The 17,562-nt window shown below is 45.5% G+C and overlaps 1 protein-coding gene across 9 annotated transcripts in view; it reads left to right on the top strand.

The window, feature by feature from the left end:
* The window catches only part of Ppfibp2 (PPFIB scaffold protein 2), a 156,139-nt gene that overhangs the window by 125,049 nt on the left and 13,528 nt on the right, over positions 1–17,562 (top strand). For all 9 annotated transcript variants that reach the window (XM_087908585.1, XM_048426537.3, XM_087908586.1 and 6 more), the window contains 9 exons: positions 2,327–2,388; positions 3,331–3,406; positions 4,764–4,867; positions 6,704–6,771; positions 7,465–7,522; positions 8,286–8,327; positions 12,341–12,482; positions 13,798–13,939; positions 14,539–14,667. In XM_087908585.1, the coding sequence (XP_087764711.1) occupies positions 2,327–2,388; positions 3,331–3,406; positions 4,764–4,867; positions 6,704–6,771; positions 7,465–7,522; positions 8,286–8,327; positions 12,341–12,482; positions 13,798–13,939; positions 14,539–14,667 (823 nt within the window). The remainder of the gene's footprint in view (positions 1–2,326; positions 2,389–3,330; positions 3,407–4,763; positions 4,868–6,703; positions 6,772–7,464; positions 7,523–8,285; positions 8,328–12,340; positions 12,483–13,797; positions 13,940–14,538; positions 14,668–17,562) is intronic.

Genomic DNA, 17,562 nt, shown 5'->3' with positions numbered 1-17,562 from the left:
TTCAGCAGCCTCTTGTTCCTAACATAGCTCACACTATAAATTAGCAGTGCTATATTTTGGGAGGTCTCGGGAGAAGGATTTTTTTTTTTATCTTTGTTTAAAACACTTCAGATTGTAGCACAATATTTGGTCCACTCTGAAACTGAGTCATTGAATGCGTGAAATGATACTAGATGTTTCCTGGGGAGTTCAAGTCTTGTTGAATAAAAACAGAAGAAACCCTCAAATATTATTTGTCACACCCACCTCGCCAGCAAGGAAGATGCAACACCGGACTCTTCTTACTGCGGTTTTATTCAGGACCCTTGAATAATCTTCTCACCCTAAGGGCAGACTTAGCCCACAGCTTAAATAACCTCTGGGTAGCCAACCTCAGCAAGCCACTTGGGAAATGCAGATAGGTTCAGAAACGCGGAAGCAAACCAGATCCGTTAGCCATATATGGAGTTGTTCACAGCTGAGAGCACTCACATCGGGAAGGTGAAAGGTGAAAACCAGCGCCACCTTTAAGGCGTGGCATCACGCAGCTCTCTACAATTATTTTTAACATACATAATATGTTTGTGGCAATTCTTCATGGATACAGAGAGAGCACATACACCCCAGCTTCTCTACTCCCCACCTGGGTGCTGAGCAGTGTCAGTCCTATGGGTTGCTGCTGCTGTCTAGTTTTCCTTGGCCTCACCATTGCCTGTCTTGGCTCTCCAGCTGGAGTGAGAACATTCTGTAGCCTTGTAATAGTAACTGAGCTTGAAAAAGGAATTGATGGCCACTAGCTTATCTCTTCCCGGCCTTTCACAAGAACCTTCCCAAGCTTTGACTGTCATTTATGCTGAGTCAAATTGGGTTCTAACCAGTGCATCCAGCTTTAACAGTCTTTATCTGAACTTATTCTCCCATCCTCATGGCCTCCCCTCCCCCCCAACTCTGCAAACTGAGTGACAGAACCGATGCTGGTACCAGAAGCCAATAGCTCTTCACACAAAGTCCACACATCTCCTGATGCTGCTCCTTAGTGACGGTCACAGAAGAAACAGGATATCTGTACTGGGATCCCTTGTCTCTTGTTCTGTTCCTATACAACATCTCTTCCTGCTGCTTATCTCATTTTAGGGTTAAACAAAGTTTGTTGATTTGCTTTTATTAGAATATCCAGGTCCATGCCAATTCCAAAACCTCTAAGAATCTTGCAGATTGTCTCTTCCTCTTTCAGACATTGATCACTCTTCACACCTATTTGGAAAAAGTCAGGCATGTCCCATTGAGTCTAAACTTGGAGAAAGCCTTTATCTTTCTACCATGGACCAACATAGAGCTCTTACCTATTTGTGACGAAGGGCATTGCTCTCCCTTAACCATAATATTTGGTTTTGTGTATTTATTAGTAAAGCTAAATATTTTTTTGTTTTGTTGTTTTTACTGTTATGTTTATTTATTTGTGTGTGTGTGTGTGTGTGCGTGCATGTGTGCACGCGCACTCATGCACACAGGTGCACACATGCCACATTATGTGTGTGGATATCAGATGATAACTTGTGAGAGTCAGTTCTCTCCACTATGTAGATCTTGAGGCTCAAACTCAAGGTATCAGGCACATTGGCAACTGCGTTTACTAATGGAGCCATCTTGCCCCTTAATATTTTTCATTTTTGTTTTGGACTGAGTCCAGGGCCTTGTGCAAAGAAGATACATTGCTCTGCTACTATACCCTATCTCTAGTTATTTTTCTGAGATGGGGTCTTCATAAATTTCTTAGACAGGGCTCAGTCCTTAGATCTTCTACCTCAGCCTTGAATAGCTATGATTATAGGCTTGTAACTTTTCTTTATAAACATTTCTTTAGTCAGATTTTACAATTTTAATTTTAACCAAGTTACCAAGCCTTTGTATAATGCCCAGTGTCATTTATCATCCATAAATTGTTTTGAGTTTTCTTTTATAAAATTTTCCTTTGCTTCTAGTTTGTCTGAGTCCATGGTCTTTCCCTCAAACTAGTCAGGAGTCTTGGCATATGCCTACATAGAATATGAGTATTTATGTTCTTAGGAGATGCTGTTTATGTTTGTTCCTGTCATTTTTGAGTAAATGCTGTTTCATTTTGCCCCTGGATGCCATCTAGACGAGAAGACAAAGCTCTAGGTTATTCACAGATGTATTCAGCAGATGGCTAATGAGACCCACTGTGCCAGACACCATCCCAGGTTCTTTCAGCAAATAAAAAGGAGCCACATTCACTTGTCAATCTTTATGTTTAAGGACCATCAGCCTATGGTAATAGCTGTCAGCATTTGTACAAATAATTCCTTCTATATGTCAATTCTTTTAGACCAAGAGATCCACCGTCTGAAAATGGGCATGGAAACGCTGCTGGTTGCTAATGAGGATAAGGTGAGACATCGCTGTGACACCCTGTTCTTTCCTTACAGGCACCACTGACTCTGTTTGCTCCCTTCTGGTCTCTACTCTACTAGATAGTGGCATGCTGTCATTGACAAGATGTTACAATCACAACTTTTCAGAGGAGACTCATCTTTAGTACATGTTTATTTGCCTGGGAATTTTACCTACACTCAGTCTCTCAAAAGCAGCCTAGAGCCCTGCCTGTCCAAGGTGGTACGCTGAAAAAAATACCCCTGTGCTCACTAATGCCACAACTCCTAGCAAAACTCAGCGATAGCCCCTGTGTGTGCAATTTACTCCTCATAGAACTATCATAGAGACACTCGGCAGCACGCAGTGCCTCAGTTTATCCTGCTACCTTACATTCTTCATATCTGATTCCTACATAATCATAAAATGACCTCATCCTCACATAGCAAAGCACTTAACTAGTGTCTCTGGGAATCACAGCCCCATATTCTCAGCTGAAGAGAGATAATTTTGCACAGGATCAGGTGACTGGCGGATAGCAGACATACCCACATATCCCAGGATCTGTGTGACCTGAGTCCCCAGACTATAGCCTTGAAATAATGAATCCTTTCTTGGAATATGTTCTGTTGTGTAAAGTACTTCAGACTACTAAGGGATGGGTGGGGAAACTGGGATGTGTCTTACGTGTGTAGCCCCAGAGGGTGATCCAGGAATCATAGGTGTTCTTCGTGTAGGCTGTGTTAGGAGAGCAGGAGACAGAGTTATACTTCTGCCACCATGGAGGCCTCTTCAGGCTACGTCTATAGCGGCCTATGAGGCAGACCGCTAGGGCCAACTGAACCTTGAATTTCTCTTTTGGAGGTCCTTAGAGGTCTTAAATGGGGTTTTCTTTATTGTGTTCCAAATAAAGTTAACCAGTGGTGCTATTAATCTTCCTCTGCTCTTCTGCCATGGCAGGACCGTCGGATAGAGGAGCTAACGGGGCTGTTGAACCAGTACCTAAGGGTGAAGGAGATTGTGATGGCAGCTCAAGGTAAGAGGAGGAGAAACCAACCCATTTCCCTTGAAAGACATTTCATCTCCTCTGCCAGAGGCAGGAGAAATTCTGCTATCAGGTCGCTTGTCCCCTGACGGGAGATGTACTGGAGAGTGGATCTGTGTGTAGACTCTTGGATGGTACAGATGGTGATTTCTAGAAATTTCATCAAATAAAACTTGTAGGAACTTCACAAGAAAATATAGCATTCAGTTTTAGCTCTTGGGAACCCTCCAATCTGTCTTCTTGGGATCCACCTCAGAGGGACTGACAGGAGTCAGGCTGGGTCTGTCAGAGGCCTCATGGGTTTCTCACAGGGTCTGAAGTTCCTGACAGGTGTAGAAGACAACTTGGGGACTCTGTGAGTCTCCAGGTTCCCAGGTTGCTGTAGAAAGTCATGTATTTCATGTGTACTACCCACACAAGTGCAGCATATAGTAACGTGTGTATTCACATGAGCACAGTGGTGCTCGTGTGGCCCATGCCATGAAACTGGCTCTCCTTGTAGATCCTGCAGGAGCAGTTACTTTGTACAGGAGGGCTGTTTTAAGGATATCTGATTCTGGCTGAGCTACTAACTCTGTTTGGAAACAAACTTTGTCTCTACTGGGTTAGGAACTGACTGGTTCCTGCCCAAGGAATCCGCCAGGCTCTTGTCTCAGCCTCTTTTCTCTAATTCTTTTTTATCTTGGGCCAGATACCTCATGAGTCCTGGTTGCCCTTTGCCAAGGATTAAGAAAGCTAGAAGCAAGAAGAAGCTTACCTCTGTTCAAGAGATAAATAAACTTTAACCATAAAGTGACCTTCATGGCAGCCCTTGATTGGACATCCTGGAGAATTTTTCCAATCACACTATTAACGTGTCTTTATGTAGTAATTGCTCTTTTTATTTCGATAAAATACCAAACAAGAAGCAAGGAAGAGAGGAAGAATTTATTTGGCTCACAGTTTGAAAACACAGTGTGCCATGGCAGCAGGAGGATGTAGTGACCCCTTGTATTCTGATTGGCCAGGAAGTGGAAAGACTAAACAGTAACCTCCAAGGATCACAGCTCAGCTCAGCAGCCCACATCCTCCAATGAGGCCCCACCACTGAAAGGTCTCCCAGTTCCCAAAACAGCAATGTTGGCCCGCGAGAACCAAACAGGGGCACCATAAAAAGTGCTCAAGCCATAGCACTTTCCATGTGTCTTAGTACTTCTGTGTTTGAGACAGAATGGAGTCAGACCCTCAAGCTGAAACAACCCTCCTCAGTATGTGTTAATGAAGATTACACACATGAGGGTTTTGTGGTATGATTCTTCTGAGCAAGTCTCACAGTAGTGATTTGCTACCGTTGCTTTACTGTTTCCAGGGCCTTCCGAGAGAACCCTCTCAATCAATGAAGATGAAATGGAGGGGAGCGTTAGAAAACGGAACACCACAAATAAAAACCCTGAGGAAGTACTGAAGCAAGAGGTACCACGCTTCCTCCCGCAGTGGGGTACAGGTGTCCTTGGGCGTGTGTCTTGACCTGGAAAGGCATCTGTCCAGCGCCTGTTCGCTATGCATCTTAACGAATGAATAGTTGTGCCCAGGGATTTGTCCTCAAGCTCCAGCAAGAAGGTTGGGGAACAAGGACCCAGACTCAGGCCTGAGCTCTGGCTAGGGACAGTATGGTAGCCACTGGGACTCTGAAGGGCAAGAATTTTCTTATTTAATTGGCTCTCTGTTTATATTTCCTCCTGCCGTGTAGCACAGAACAAGGGTAGTGTTTTTATTTACCAAGGCTTCTCCAGAGTCTGATACCATGACTTATTCCCAGTGGACTTCAGCATATTTGGTTAATAAGTGAGTCCACCTTAAGACACAGGCATTGTTCCCAGCAGATAGTCCTGCCTCACACACACCTCTGCCAGCCCCTCTAACCTGCACATGGATTTTCTTCTCTTACTTTAGAATTGGGTCCTACTCTGTCACTCTCTAGAACTTGGTAAAACACAGATAAGTGAACAGGTTCATAGACAGAGGGCTTGAGGGGGTGGGGCCGCACCAGGGGCAAAAGATCCCTGTGCTCTAGAAAAATCAAACTGAAAATGACTGTTTAACTGTCCAGCTGAATCATTTCTTTAACAAAGGACCAAATGTCCTCCAGTGAAACCCCCTGCCCCATTAGTGACTCAATGAAGGCACATTATGTTGCTGGTAGTTATATGTGAGCAGTAATCAGGACTGTCATGAGCAGTGTGCATGGCTCAGTTCTTACGACATCCTGTAAGGGCTCTTGTTTTACTACAATAAGGCCGAGTTTCAGAGAGGGTGAATAATAGTCTCTAGGTCACACTGTAGGTCAGTAGCAGAACAAAGCTTAAACCCAGATCTGTCTGACCAGCAAGCTCCAGTCTTTAATACCTGTGCTATGATGTTTGAGACTTTCCTAGAGAAAGCCAGGAAGACCTGAGGCGTGAAGGAAAAGACTTGTGGTCAATGCACCAGTGAAGACTGGACTGTGCCCTGTCATTCTCGTTGGCTCGGGCTCATCCTGAGATGGTGTTTTCTTTCTTACCTTCCTAATGAACCCCTTCTCACTTCTCGGTATTCAAGCTCAGTGTTCTCTCCTCTGGTGCCACCTCACAATCTCCCTGTGGAGAGGGACATTTCTCCCCATCACACCATGTTATGTCATTGGTGTCAGTGCCACAGCAGGTGACATTGTTTCTGTACATTTCCTACTATAGGGTTATTAATCTGCCCCTTGGGGATTATGCACATTCCTACTATAGAATTATTAATCCGCCCCCTGGAGGGGATTATGCACATCCCTACCATAGGATTGTGAATCTGCCCCCTGGTGGGGATTGTGCATATTGATGTGGATGCTTGCTGAGTGACTATATCACTCATGTCCTCCCAGAGTCTCAGAATTTGACTCTGACTCACTTAAGCCCAAAGAAGGTGCTTTAGGTAGTGTGAGATGGTAACCCACTGAATGAAAGAAGGTAAGAGACAAGCTATGAAAGGACAGAGGCATTGGCAGCCCCCAAGTTCTGGGAGTCTGCTGCTGGGACCTGGACTTATGTCTAAGGTCTAGAGCTTAGGGACAAAGGGTAATTTGACCCTGGTGGCTTGCTATGTTTAGCGTCTCTCAGAACTGGTGTATTACTTGATCCACGATGAGCAAAGCATCCACATGAATGCACCTACCGTGGCTGTAGCCATGGGCAGAAATATTTTTCTCAGAGGAGTCATCAAGGGGGACGTTGGGTTCCCAAATGCTAACTGCCTTTCTTTGCTGCTCTTCTCTTTGTGAAACAGGTATCACCACGATGCAGCTCTCCCACCCCAGGGCCACCTCCCTTGCCGCAGAAATCATTGGAGACCAGGTAGGAGAATTGGACGTCTTTCTCTTATCAGGGCACACAAGGTAGATGGTGACTGGGCAGATGTGGTGAGCATAGCCCCAGGGTTCTGGGCACAGTGTCAAGCCAATCTCTCCTGGCTACTCAGGGATTTCTCTCCATAGATTGAGAGTCACTGACATTGAGGAAAGGCCAGTCATTGGGGGACTCATTGGCTATCATCCCTCTGTTTTCATTGTGATCACTGGCAGCATTGCCCCTTTGTTATACATTTGATGTCCTTGGCAAAATAGCCCCTATGAAGAATGCTCAGGACAGCTAGAGCCAGGATGGAGGCTTGAAGGATTCTAGGTAATACTTCAAGCTGTGACTGTCTGGTATACTTGACTCCTCTCAAAGAAGGTGTCTGCAGCTTCCTGCCCAGATTGCTTTTGGATGTAAAGACAAGTCAGCACCAGCATTTTTCCTCCCCCTTGACTTTGCAGATACTGGGTTTCCTCTGGGAGACCCAGGAGTCATCTCTGACCAGTACCACTCACTGTTGGGCCATTCTTTCCCTAAAGTCTTATATGCGGGTGCGTACTATAAGGGTGATTTATCTCTGACCTTTACTCTAAGGCAAGCTGCTGGGTAAGCATCTGACATGCCCTGTGCATGAATGACACCGAGTGACTCCTCCCATGGTCACTGTGATTCCTTTCTTCTGTGTTTATCTAGGGCTCAGAAGAAACTCTCCTGTAGTCTGGAAGACTTGAGACGTGAATCTGGGGATAAGGTCAGCCCATTAACCAACTGTGCCAAGTGCTGAGTTACTCCTTTAGGCCCAGCACAGTGCTGGGATGCATAAGTGGGCAAAACCAGGTTTGGGAGAACATGGGAGCAGGACAACAAGGTCAGAGCCATATGCCATGTCAAGCCAGAACAGATCATGGGATTCTGGCCTCATCTCCCCAGTATGCCTGGGATATCTTCAGGGGTTCAGAATGAAGGAGTAGCCTAGGTAATGGGGGTGATTTCCAGAATACAGCCTGGGATAATCTGGAAGATTAGAAAGGTAGCTTTAAAGAAGCCTGAAAAGCTCTGAGGAGGACTTTGTAGCCCCCTGTGTAAGAATGGACTTGGCCATGTGACTGGGCCCATGGTTGGAGGGAACAATGGGAGGCTTTGAGCCTAGCAATGACTAAGCACAAGTTCTGCCCTGATGGAGCCTCTGGTGAGCCATACTTCATACTGTCTCCTGATCCCCATTGGAGTGACTTGGTGGAGATCCACAGAAATTGGAGTTGATAGCCAATTCTCAGCCATGTGCCTCTTGGTCTATTGATCAGACTTTTGGCAACTGTCCAGGATATCTTTCATTGACTAGACAGTGTCTTGTTTCCCGCTGTGAGTGGTGATCCTCTAACATGAAGGATTGGGATGGTGTCCTTACATCTCAGTGCATCAGATGTAAACAGGCAGGTGGTTCTGAACTACTCAGTGTGACTAACACAGCTTTCTTTTTCTCCTCATGTTCGAATCTTTTTGTCACTCCATAGTGTGTCGATGGGAACCAGCTGTCCCTGGTGGGAGAGCCCAAGGTATGTTCCTTTATGTCTTTATCATCTATCCTTGGTTGTAGTGTCTGCTAGAGTATTTTAACAAAGTACAGCTTTTTAGCCTTAAAATACATTAACTATAAGCGTTAAGAAGGAGTGAGGAAAGAGAAAATGTCATTGTTGTGTTGTCCATATGCATAATGCACTATCTCTGCCGTCATCTGTGGTATATCATTTATCATGATCACCTCTGCTTTGTAGGCTCAGAGAAACTAATCTTTGCTGAAGGGCTCTTGGCTTACTATATAGGAGATGTAGTCTTCTACACAGAAGAATGTTGACAGAACTCCTCTTCTGTGCTGGGATGCCATGGTTAAAAACACAGGTGTGCACTCAGACTGCCTTCAGTGGACAAGTTATGTTATAAAAGCTCCATTAAACCCATTTTCTCCTAGAATACCGCAGTGGCAGATGACGGCAGTTTTAGGCTGGTAGACATAGACCAATATTGAGCCCATGGTAAACCGAAACCTCCTATAATTAGTGTCAGCCCCACCCAGTCACCAACTATAGCATTTTAAGGGGAATGTGCTGTGCATTGCCCTTCTGTCTCCTCTGCCTTTCAGAGGAGACACGAGACTTCACTGCATGTGCTTTGAGAAGGCTCTGCATGCTTTCACACCACTATGGCAGCATGGGGCCATTTCTGCTCTTCCGACTCTTTGTGGAAGAAAGGCTATATCTGTAGCCTCATATCTTGGTGAAAGGCTTCTTTTTACTTGTGTACTTATGGTAGTCAGTGCTATGGTTAGTCAGCCATTCCTTGAGCCATAGAGATTGGTGAGCAAATGTCTCTGACTGATCTTCTGTCCTAAAGCTTTGAATACTCACTCCCTTGTGTTTTGTGTTTGGTAAAGCTCTGGGGCCCAGCTATCCCTCCTCCAGCCTCAGCTTCAGAGAAACCATTCATACTTATCTCTAAATGACAGATGTAATGGCCGCAGCTGCTTCATCCTTCATGCTTTAAGACACCGAGCTGCTTAGCATGGGAGATGAGTGATGCCGAGTGCTTACAAAGAGTGCATATTCCAGGCTAAACCTAGCTCTCCCACTCCTTTGATCAGAATTACAATCTTGTGAAACTTCACTTAGCTCAACCTGTCTACTTCTTCCCTGCATTTACACACCACCTCATCCCACCACCATTCCACAGATACAGTAGCTTTTCCACAGCATCTCCTTACTGCGGTTGTTGAGTATAAACTAGGACTTTTTATGCCGGAGTGTTCCTTATGTCCCAGTCACCCCTGCCTTCTGGCTGCTACCCATGACTCCTGCACCCCTGACATGCTCTCCTGTGGAATGAGTGTGTCTCTCCCATTGCCATCACTCTAGAATTGAGTTCCTCCAGCCCCCTGTGAGTGCTTTCTTCTCAGAAATTACATTGTCTTCCCCTGTATGTGGGTCAGCAGACTTAAATGCCCTCATTTCTCAGTGGATTCTTTAAATTGTGCCCAGGACAGATAGGCATGATATTCTACATGCAACCTGTGGTATGCTTTTCTGGATCTAGGGTGCTTCATTGCTGCCCCCCTTGGACCTGGCCTCTTATGTTTTTTCTGGGCTTCTGTTGTCTTGTGGAAGCTGTTTGCTGGGCTCTGGGCATACTGTTTTCAACTAGTCCAAGAGAGGAATTGTTATTCCCCTATTAGAAATGACTGAATAGAGGGTTTGAGAAGTTAAAAAGAAAGGGCTTTCCCTGAACCATTCTGGCCCCAAACCTAGCTGTCTGTGTTGGCAGGCTACCCCTTTGTTCTGATTTAAAGCAGGTGGGTAATAGGTTCTGTGCTGCTCTTTGGCTCTCCACTGCCGGGGTTATACTTGAAGACAGGAAACAGGACTGGGGTCAGGTATTTCTGTCTCCTTCCTGTCCTGCCTTGACATGGCCCTTCTTTCTCCAGCTTTACTTCTTGGCTGAAACAGAACTCAGAGAGCCGACTCCATTGCTCCCTGTTCCCTATGGGTCTGGAGCCTCAGCCTTCCTTGGGTTAGGGAATATTTGTTTGTACATCAGTTCTTCAGAAGAATATCTGTGTTCCCATCACTCTCTGGGTGGTCATGGTCAGGGTCTTTCTACTGTCATACCCCTATATTAGAGATTCTTATATGCTGACAACCAAAAACCTATACTGAAATTCCTTGCCCATTTTGTATTTCTTATGTAAGATGGAACTTGGTGTCAGGCTCTTTGATTCTCTAGTCTTAAAAACAAAACAACTGTGTTCTTGTGTCTGTGCATACCCGTGCATCAGAGGTCAACTTAGGGTAGCTGATTTTCACTGAAGCAGGACCTCTTGTTTCTGTTGCTGCCTTCTGACTGCAGGCTGACTGACCTTCAAGTTTCTGGGAGATTCTCCTGTCTCTGCCTCACATCTCAAAAAAATGCTGGAATTATATGTAAACCACCATGTCTGGCTCTTTATGTGGGTTCTAGGAATTGAACTTGGGTCACTGGGCCTATGTAGCTAGTGCCTTTACCTGCAGAGCCATCTCTCCAGCCCACAGTTCTCTTTTGACTACTCCCTTCCCATGGTCTGAGTCTGACTAAATATAAGAATAATCCAAGACGCTTGTTAAAAATACAGACTCCTGAAGTGGGTGCATTTTCAGAGGAGCCAATTCACAGGGCCAGGGAGGAGCCTGGGAGTTGGTGGTGTCTTTGATAGTGCCTCAGGGGAGAGTGAGGCAGCTGCCAGTGAATGAGCTAGCCCTGGGAAGCTGTTGGGCTGGTCCACAGGTCTGATCATGCCTGACCTCTCTGCCCTGAAGGTCATCACAAGCTTGAAAATGCCATGCTTTCATCTTTGGAGGTTCTGACGTGGCTACTCATGGACCAGATCTCTTTAACAGTCTTGTTTACTCTGTCCATATTTCTCCTTCCTAACTTCATCTGGGAGGTGCTTGTCATTGTGCAGTGAATGAACTGAATTTCAAACAGCTGCCGGGACATGGAAGCAAACTGAATTCAGAAATGCACTGCTCACTTGGCTTTCAGTGACCAAAGCTTCAAAAGGCGCCTTGGTCTTGGCAGTCATCCAATCCCATTCTGACTTAAAATTGGTTCTACCTCTCATAATACTTTTCTTCTGGGTCCAATCAAGTGATCTATAGTTGATGTCATCTCATTCTCTCTTTATTCTCACATTTGCAATGCATTTTATATGTTTTCCTCAGGCTTGTAGCATTAGTGATCTTTATATACTTCTTGACAAAATAAGTGCTAACCTTTCTCTCTAAATCAGCCTGCTTCTTTGGGGTTTATTTTTAGGCAGGATCCAAGCACAGGGCTTGTTGCACCAAAGTGGATGATTAAGTGGATGATTCTAAGTTCCTATTGGAACTGGGTTGGATTGTAGCCTCCAGCTCCCCAAATGTATACTTAGGTTCTTGGCCTGTCTTAATATGATATTGGGCAAAAGAACCATTATCACAACACAGACTTTTCCTGCTACTATTTAGGATTTAGACTCTAATACCGTTGCTGTACCATGGCCTTTCATCAGTCATGGCCTGTATAATTTGTGCTCACAGCTAAGCCCTTGGAGAGATCTGCCTAGGTCTGGTATGACTAGGGATCTTACTTAGCAAAAGCCCTCTTTCCTGATCATGGGAAAGCAAGTATGGGGAGAGCAGGGACTTCTGGACCAGAATACTGTTGCTCTCCTCTCCTACCAGCTAACTGTGGCTTGTGTTTTTGAGGACCCAGGGAGAACACATTATGATAAATTCACTGAACCTCTATCATGGGAGAAATGGCACAGGGCTCTCTTTTGCAAGCAGCTGCAGTTTTCTCTGGATTTGGGTTTGATACCTTCTCTCTTACTATGTGGGTAAATCTTTACCTTTCTCCTGCACTAGGAGAAGCAATCTTGGAAGGATCTTTGAGACAAACTAAATGAAAGTGACCCTTGAAGAAAGGGTTTATGCACACACAGACTTCCTGACTGGTTTGAGCTGAAGTCTGATGGTTAATTTGGCATCTTTCTTTCCAATAGGACAGCTCTTTCCCAGCGGATCAGAAATACCCTACATTACCTGGGAAGCTCTCAGGCACCACGCCCAATGGAGAAGCTGCCAAGTCTCCTCCCACTGCCTCCTCCCAGCCTGACTCTTCAGGGAGCAGCCTGCTGAGGCTGAGTAAGTATCCAGCCCCTGGGTTGGTAGCCTCAGGGACTCCGTTCTTCACACATTAACTGTAGCTATAACTGCAGCCCACAGAAGGAGTGGTGGGGTTCCCAGGCAAGTTGTGTCCCGCAGTGGTTCCACTTTAAAGATTCCCTGCGTGGATAAGCTGCTTCCCCAGTTGTTGTACCTCCATTCTCCCCTCTGTCCATTCTTCCTCGAACCCCTGTCTGTCCTCCCCACTGTTGCTTTTTTTCTCACGCTCTTAGACATTTCCATTTATTCTTCACGACCTGCTCTCTTCATCTGTCATCCTGGTCTTCTCTCTCCCATGTCTGCCATTGATGTGGCCCATGTTACCAATAGACCGACAGTGTACAGACTCCCACGTCAGAGTAGTTCAGATTCAGACAGCAGCAGAGAATTTGGTGTTCACAGAGTTCTCCCTACCTACCCCTAATTCCTCCACCTCCCTATTCCCTGGGCCACCTCATGCTTTAGTTCTTGAAACCCACATCTGCGCTGGGCTTCCATAGCTCCAGATAAGCCCATAAATAACCGTGTTCAGTTAGACTCAGACTGTTTCAAGTCATTTAGTATGAGTTCTGGCCCCGATGCAGAGGCTGCCTATGACAAAGAGTATATCCCCCCATCCGGCTGCTGACCCTCCCTCCCTGCCTGTGGACACCTCAGCATGTAAGGAAGTGGCACCAGAATACTTTGGCCTGGTGCCTCCTCTCAACATGCTCACCCTTTACCTCGTCCTTTGTGGGATTGTTTTCTTTTCTGTTTGAGTTTTTCTCTTTTGCTCGATGATACTCTTGTTATTTCTTTGCTCCCCATTACTGTTGGGCTGGACTTTGGCCTCTCTTGCTTCTTCATGTGGCTTCTCTGCTTCTGGGTTGCTGGAGATCGCGGCTGGAGTGTCAGTGCTCCTGTATTAGGTACTGTGACTATTCCAGGTGAGACAGAATGTGAGAATTCCTTGGTTTCCCATTTCTGATGCCCTGCCCACATTCCAAAGTCTCCCTCCCATTAAAAGCAAGCTCCTTGTGGAAATAGTCTACAATTACTTGGACCCCAAACCTTAGAATTGAAGATGTTAAATCACATAGATTTGAAACATTGGCCTCAGCAGTTCTTGGTGAGAGGCCTTGGAGGTGTCCCAAGCTCTTTAGGCTCCTGGCACCTTGAAATGAAGCTCTGTCCTAAGGGCAACACTGGGAAGAGTGTTCTGGACTTTTACAGAAGGATAGCTCTGGTGTAGGGGTGGGGTTCCGAAGGTCCTCCTCATTCTCATTCACGTATTTTTCAATCCTGCCCACCTTAGGAGAGACAGAAAGTGGTTGGGAAGATACAGGCGTGACCAATGAGCTCTCATCTACTTCATCTGGTACTGAGTCCAGCCCCCAGTCTCCCCTGACACCAGACGGCAAACGGAGCCCCAAAGGCATCAAGAAATTCTGGGGAAAGTAAGTTAGTAGTAATGGTTATAATCTTGTGCTTAGACAAGGCAGATGCTGTGTGAGTCCCTGTCTACCACACGTTTGCATAGCTGCAGAAGCAGAATAGTCACATTCAGAGAGAAGAATGTGACTTGTTCTGCAGGACTCAGAGAAATGTGACAGGCAGTAGTTAAATAGAGCTAGTTGCTGCGTGCCTTTCATTCTAGGCATCCATATATCCCACATGTCCTGCTCCTGTTCTCAGCAGATTACACTACCTGGGTTTCTGGGGAGGCACAGATGAGACCAGGCTCTTCTTTTCTTAGGAGCCAGTCTGTGTCTTAAAATCTTTTAAAGACCAAAAGCTGAGTACTTGCTAGTCCAACTGATTTATTCTGAACAGAGGCAGAAGCTGGAGTCTCCTCAAAGACATCAGCCTTTACTTTGATCATGTGAGGAGTAGCCCAAAGCCCAGAGTTGGGCTTAGAATTGAATCTCAGAGTCTGGCGGAAGCACTGTAGGTCATGTTCCTTGGCTTCAGGACAGGGACTTGGAAGGGTATTGCCTGAGTCCTGAGCCTGGCCTGCCTAGTCTTCACAATCTTTTGTGGATTCTTCTCCATGCAGAATCCGAAGAACTCAGTCAGGAAATTTCAACACTGATGCACCAGGGATGGCGGAGTTTCGACGAGGTGGGCTCCGGGCGACTGCAGGGCCAAGACTTTCTAGGACCAGGGATGCCAAGGGACAGAAATGGTAAGACTATCCAGCCCATCTTCAAAGAGCTTTGTGAAATCCTGGCCAGGATGCAGTATGAGCAGGGCTAGTGTTCCACAGCCTCAGAGGCTAAAGCCTGGGCTCTTTCATATAGGCCTTATTTATTGCCCACACTCATAGGTACTGAGGTAAAGAGGCTTGAGATTCCCTGCAGCTGGCGTGGTTGGGGTAGGAAGGCTGTATTTGTAACTTTTCTGACTTTCACAAACACCAAACCTGATAAAAAGCAACTTGAGAAAGGAGCTCTGTCTGACTTACAGCCCAGCCCACCACAGTGGGGAAGGCATGGTGGCAGGAGCTTAGCCAGTAGGCAGAAAGAGATGAGGTAAATGCTGATGTCAGCTAGCTCCCTCCTTTTGATCCAGCCTGGGACCCAAATGATGGAATGATGTTGCCTAAATTTAGGTTGAGTCTCACTGCCTCCGTTAACCCAACCCAGAATCTCTCATAGAACAACCCACAGATTTGTCTTCAAGGTGGTAACGGATCCTGTCAGGTTGCAATATTAGCTGTCAGAAAGGCTGTTAATGGCTCCGCTCCACCATCACTCATTGTCAGCAATGCCTTTCACACCGGACTGTTGAGTTCTGTTGAAGCCAATCCAAGCAGACTCTGGAATCCCAAAGCTCGGTTGCTGTCTCTACTTAACCACCCCTAACTGCAAGCTGCATGCTATTACCTGGCCTCTGCCCCCTCCGCTCCCCACTTGTAAAATGGGGATCGAAAATAAGTATTCAGCTTTTTATGAGAATTGTGTGAGCTACTGCACATCTGACTCAATCATAAGCCACATGCCCATGCAAAGGTCAATATCCTCTTGCCTTTGGAGAGTCTTGGAGCAGCCTGCATCTGCCAGTATCCCTCATAACTATATTACAGCGAACTTCACTGAAGTGGGGGTGGTAACTGAAGGGACCGCTAAGGTTTGAGGGACCTGGACACCAAAATGCTGAGTTTTACATGACTGTCCCATCATGCTCTAGTAAAATATACACAAAACCTGCACATCTGTTTGGAGGTGCCCCAGACGGAACTCTTCCGCTACTTCCCTTGCTCTTCTTTTCTGAGAGATCGTCTCCCACAAACCTGCCTGTGGATCCTTGCTCATGTTTGCTGAAACCCTTGTCTGTTTGAGCAGTCTCTGTGACACAGGCACCTCCAGCAGTATCTCTGGAAGCCCGATTTGCAGAGCCAGCTTTGGTACTGTTAGGTCTTCCACAGAACTGGATTGTGCTAGTTAAAATCTTACCGAAGGGAAACAAACTCTCCTGTTTGCCCTCAGGATTGGCACACACCAGGGAGAGAGGTTCTAGAGGTGTTCACAGGGCAAATTCTAGTTCCCAGAAACAACACAGTTTTCTACCACAGAGAAAAGAGCATTTCCTGAAATGTGTTCTGTTGTTCATAAACATTCTGTACACCTCCCTTCCTGGAAGGGATCCTTAACTTATTGCCACTCTCAGTTTCCAAGACTTTGCCAGATCGTCATAAGATCATTGTAGTGTTTGAGACAAAGGACCTTTTTTTTTAACCTCTCATTAATGGGTATCAAAGGAGGAGGATGGTAGTGATCCTTCTAATCTCAGATATAGATTTATCCTCAGGAAATCGCAGCCTTTGGGGGCCTAGAGAGCCTAACAGCACAATTCAGAAAAGCTGTCAATCAATTTGGAGCCAAAGAAAGCTTACCTATAAATTCCAAAATTAGATACCGTCATTTTCCTAGCAACTTTTCTAATTTAGACACTTTGTTTCTAGATTTTCAGAGATGGGAAAGTAAAGGTACAGAAAACTTCAGTGCTGTATCTTTAAAGACTGAGTGTAGCAGGGGAATCTTTGCATAGGGTGGAAGAACATGTATTACACCAGCAGGCCTTTCCCTAGCCAGTTTGCTGTGTTCCTGTCACTCCAGGGCCTGGGGTAGCAATACCAGGAACACCCTCTGTCTTAAGAAGGAGTTTCAGGGGCTGGAGAGATGGCTCAGTGGTTAAGAGCATTGCCTGCTCTTCCAAAGTTCCTGAGTTCAATTCCTGGCAACCACATGGTGGCTCCCAACCATCTGTAATGAGGTCTGGTGCCCTCTTCTGGTCTGCAGACATTCACACAGAATATTGTATACATAATAAATAAATAAATATTTAAAAAAAATGAAAAGAAGGAGTTTCAGTGCAGGGACTGATCCGCTGCAATGTCTTTGTGCTTTGTCGACCGTGACAATGGTTGATGTAAGGACGAATTAAGAGGTTCTGGTGAGCTTGCTTTGTTTATCTTTACAAGACATATGGTAGCAACTATGAATTGCCCCTGGGAAAAGAAAGACTGTTACTGCCCTTAAGGAGAATATAATTACATGACAATGCCCTCTGCCATTTAATTTTTAGATATTTAATACATAATGTTTTAGAAGAAATTGCCACTAGTATTCTCTTGCGGAAAGCACTTGATTCCTGAGTGCTCTCAGCACCAATTCTTTTCCAATGAAAATTAATGTATTTTGGAAAATTTTGACAATGTTCTTTAGAAAATTTCAGATCATAGAAAAACAATTTTTGTTGTTTCATTCCCCCACGTAAGGTCTTGCTGATTTTTATCATATAGCACACTGTACAGAGAGTCTTTTGCCTATAATCGGAGACTGTTCTTCTGTTTTCTGGCTGCCCAGACCCAAATAATCAGACAAAAACTATATACACGGTTTAGCTAATGGCTCAGGTATATTCCTAGCTAGCTCTTACATCATAACCCATTTCTATTAATCTCTGTATCACCACAAGGCTGTGGATTACCAGAAAGGTTCTGGTGTCCTTCTCCTTTGGCAGCTACATGGCATCTCCTGACTCCACCTTCTTTTTCCCAGCATTCAGTTTAGTTTTC

The sequence above is a fragment of the Myodes glareolus genome, chromosome 7, assembly GCF_982192425.1.
Source record: "Myodes glareolus chromosome 7, mMyoGla1.1, whole genome shotgun sequence".
NCBI classification, from domain to species: domain Eukaryota; kingdom Metazoa; phylum Chordata; class Mammalia; order Rodentia; family Cricetidae; genus Myodes; species Myodes glareolus.
Note: the sequence above shows the minus strand (reverse complement) of the source record. Positions and strands in the feature narration are given on the sequence as shown.